The following is a 3,338-nucleotide window of genomic DNA, read 5'->3' on the forward strand; positions in this document are numbered from 1 at the left end:
GGGTCAATGACTGTGGCCTGCAGAGGTAATATTTATAATTAAAAACGAAGACATTGTTGAAGTCTAAATAAAAATAATAGCACCAAAATTCCCTAATTCCAACCAATTCTATCGCACTATTCAAGAAACAACAGCACTTCCCAAACAAGAACAGCACAAATACTCAAGTCTTTCTCATTTAAAATGTCAATAAATACAGAACATGCTTCACAACCTTGAGGCAAACTACCAACATCATACAAATATGATAAAACCAAAAGGAGAAAAAACTATACCTTGATCCCCATTTTGGGAAGAAAGTTCTCAATGAAGATCCTAGTCTTCCTATAACAATCTGTCGTCGTCACAAGATGCCCACCAGCAGGAACCAGTGCCATCAACATGACCGTGCTAATGTTCATGCCAGATGACGTTATCATGGTCGATTCAGCCCCCTCGAGCGCACTAAACACAAGAAAAAAACACACAACACAACCCTCACTAAATCGTTTCGATCACACATACGCATTAAATAAATACAACCACACACCAATAAACAAATAAAAACACAAAGACATGCCTTATCTTCTCCTCAAGAACAACCGTGGTCGGATTTCCATACCGTCCATATTCAAAACTTGCCTTGCGTTTCTCCTACGCACATACATTAATCCAATCAAACAAAAAATACCCAATAAAAGCCCCTCTCTTGCTACCCCCACATCAATAACTAAACTAACAAGTATAGCAAACCACAGCCACATACCTTGAAATCAATGAGCTCAGAAGTCTTCTTAAAGAAGTAAGCAGAAGTATTAACCACAGGAGTTGTAATTGCATCAGTCACTATTCCGCGTCCAAATCTCTCCCCTACACAAACACCCATTTTTTCCTTAATTAAACCCATCCACACACACACACACACGCACATATCTATACATACATAAACAAATCATTATTCCCATAAATTTAACATATATTACCATTGAGTCAGTTAAACTTTTAAAAAGAATAAAGATTAATAATTTCAAAATGGGAAGCCACGAGTTCAAATCTTTATTATATCTAAATAAAAAGCATACATACATACATACATATATATATATATAGAGAGAGAGAGAGAGAGAGAGAGAGTTGTACCAGCATGAATGGCAAGGCTACCATCGCAGCTAAAGATGGAGAGCTTTGGAATAGGCAAAGCCTCTTCCTTGTCTTCAGTCTCCAACGGTAATTCCAAATTCACATTGGCTTTCAGATCTACTTCCTTGCCAAGCAAGGCCACGTCATCACCGATCGGAGCGATCGGCTCAGTGGCGGCGGCAGCGGCGGCGGCGGCTGAAGAAGAGGCCGCCGCCGGGGGAGGGGAAGAGGGGTTGGAGTTGTTGGACCAAGAAGCCGCGACGATCTGAGCAACGCCAATGTTGCTACAATTCCGGCGAGCCTTGGTGCTGAGCTGGCGCACGAAGTTGGGAGGAAAACGAAGGATCGCTCCTTGAGCCGAAGCCGGGGAGTTGAGCCGGCTGCCGAAGAACCGGCTCTGGCTCGGCTTCCTCTGCCATCCTCCGCTGGTTTTTGGCGCGCCGGAGAATTCGGGATCTGAGCGACACTCGAAGAAAGAAGGGAAAACACGGGGACACGAGGACACGGCCATTTTTTGTTTACTGACACCGATACGTCGCTCTAGTTTTCTCTCTCTCTCTCTCTCTCTCTGACAATCTTTTCAACTTAGAAATGATACTATAAAGAAAGGCCAAAATGGGTTGGTTTTGGCTGCTATTTATCGCAAGATTCTCACCGAGAACTATTGACAGCTACCATACGCGGTTTTTCTCTCTCGTTTTTATCCTTTTTTATTTTTTGTTTATTTATATTTTTTTAGTAACCGCTGGTGCCATATAAAATTGTCTAATTTGTTTCACAACTCTCACACGTGTCGAGTTACGAGCAATAGATTTGTGTCTCCTCATGTCCGAGTTATGGTATTTATTATGCTATTTTTTGTGACACCAGTATTAGTTTTTTTTTTTTAGTGTCTTTTTGACCTTAGTCAGCTCCCTAACTAACCATGGTTCCATTAAGGTTGGCCTAAGGTTTGCCTTTACTCACTCAATAATTACTACTTATCATCTACGGAGTACAAATATTTATGACATTTTTAGAATAATTTCAATACAAATTTTATGTGGCAAACTGTTATTAGTAAGCATAAAAGTGATTTCAATAGTAGGTTTGTGTGCTAACTAGTAATAATTTGTCACTTAAAATTTGTAATTTATCTTATTTACCCGATCATGTATGAGATATATTCTCATAAATTAGAAATAACACATGTCGATAAGGTGGTAGATATAGCTTCTTTTTTTTTTTTTTTTGAGAAGATGGTAGATAGAACTTGGAAGTTGGAACTCAAAATTCTCACTCAATAATTAGCTCGTGCATTTGATAACGTGTTAGATAGAGTTTGGTATTTTCTAGATTGGTCCTATGAACAAGTGCTCGTAGGGCATTAATGGACATTTTGAGGAAAGTTTTGATACTACTTTTATGAAAAATATAAAAAGTTGTGAAAAAATTAGTTTTTTTTTTTTTTTTTTTTTTTCCATAAGAAGTTTCTAAAAATATTTTTTAAACCAATGTTCTTAGGGAATTTGTTTTTTCCCTTTCTAGATTTTTGGTATATGCTTCTAATCCATTAATGCCACCACCCAAGTGTCTTCAAAGAAACTATAGATTTATAATCAATGNATAATTGAATATTTAGAAACTCTGATCACCTAATCCCATGATAAGTTTTACAATAAGTCCTATCCATTGTATGCTACTCCTATCACTATATTATCCCTTCATTTCGATAAGTTATTAAAAAAAATTATTTTACAAGTATAAGTGCTGAGATGTGAGCAGAGGTCGAGATTCAAGTATTCCGGAATAAGTTCCACGTACATATGCATTTAGATTAGACTAGAGTAAAATTTTATCTTATATTTAAAAAAAAATATTAGAGTTTTTATTTTATTTTTGAGAAAAAAAAAATCATTAGAGTTAGGAATAGGATAAAAGACAATTTTTTTCATAAAATTCTGAAAATCTTAACAATCCACAACAGGATAAAGATAATTTTTCCATAAAATTTGTGAAAAATCTTAACCATCCACAACATTAAAATAACATTTTAATTAAGTACTATTTTGAGGAAAAATCTGTTAATGGGATGTGCCGATTGTGTAAAGCACTCATAGGCTACCATCTGAGCCAGGTAGTAGCACGTGAGATGGGCCTACATTTTATGGTCTGATTAAAGAGCTCTAAGGATTCCTTAGTAAGGAATATTCCTTTCTTTCTCTTTCTCTTTCTCTTTT

At 36.6% G+C, this 3,338-nt stretch overlaps 1 protein-coding gene across 1 annotated transcript; it reads right to left on the bottom strand.

The window, feature by feature from the left end:
• Positions 1–5: 5 nt before the first annotated feature.
• LOC136065900 (cystathionine gamma-synthase 1, chloroplastic-like) lies at positions 6–1,734 on the bottom strand (the record flags this gene model as incomplete). Its single annotated transcript, XM_065769710.1, has 5 exons — positions 1,120–1,734; positions 746–849; positions 560–633; positions 276–444; positions 6–17 (listed from the first exon to the last, which is right to left on the bottom strand). Coding segments are annotated over exons 1-5 (870 nt in total), but the record flags the coding sequence as incomplete, so codon positions are not given.
• Between the last annotated feature and the right edge of the window lie 1,604 nt (positions 1,735–3,338).

The sequence above is a fragment of the Quercus suber genome, unplaced genomic scaffold (assembly GCF_002906115.3).
Source record: "Quercus suber isolate HL8 unplaced genomic scaffold, Cork oak 2.0 scaffold_1297, whole genome shotgun sequence".
Classification (NCBI taxonomy): Eukaryota; Viridiplantae; Streptophyta; class Magnoliopsida; order Fagales; family Fagaceae; genus Quercus; species Quercus suber.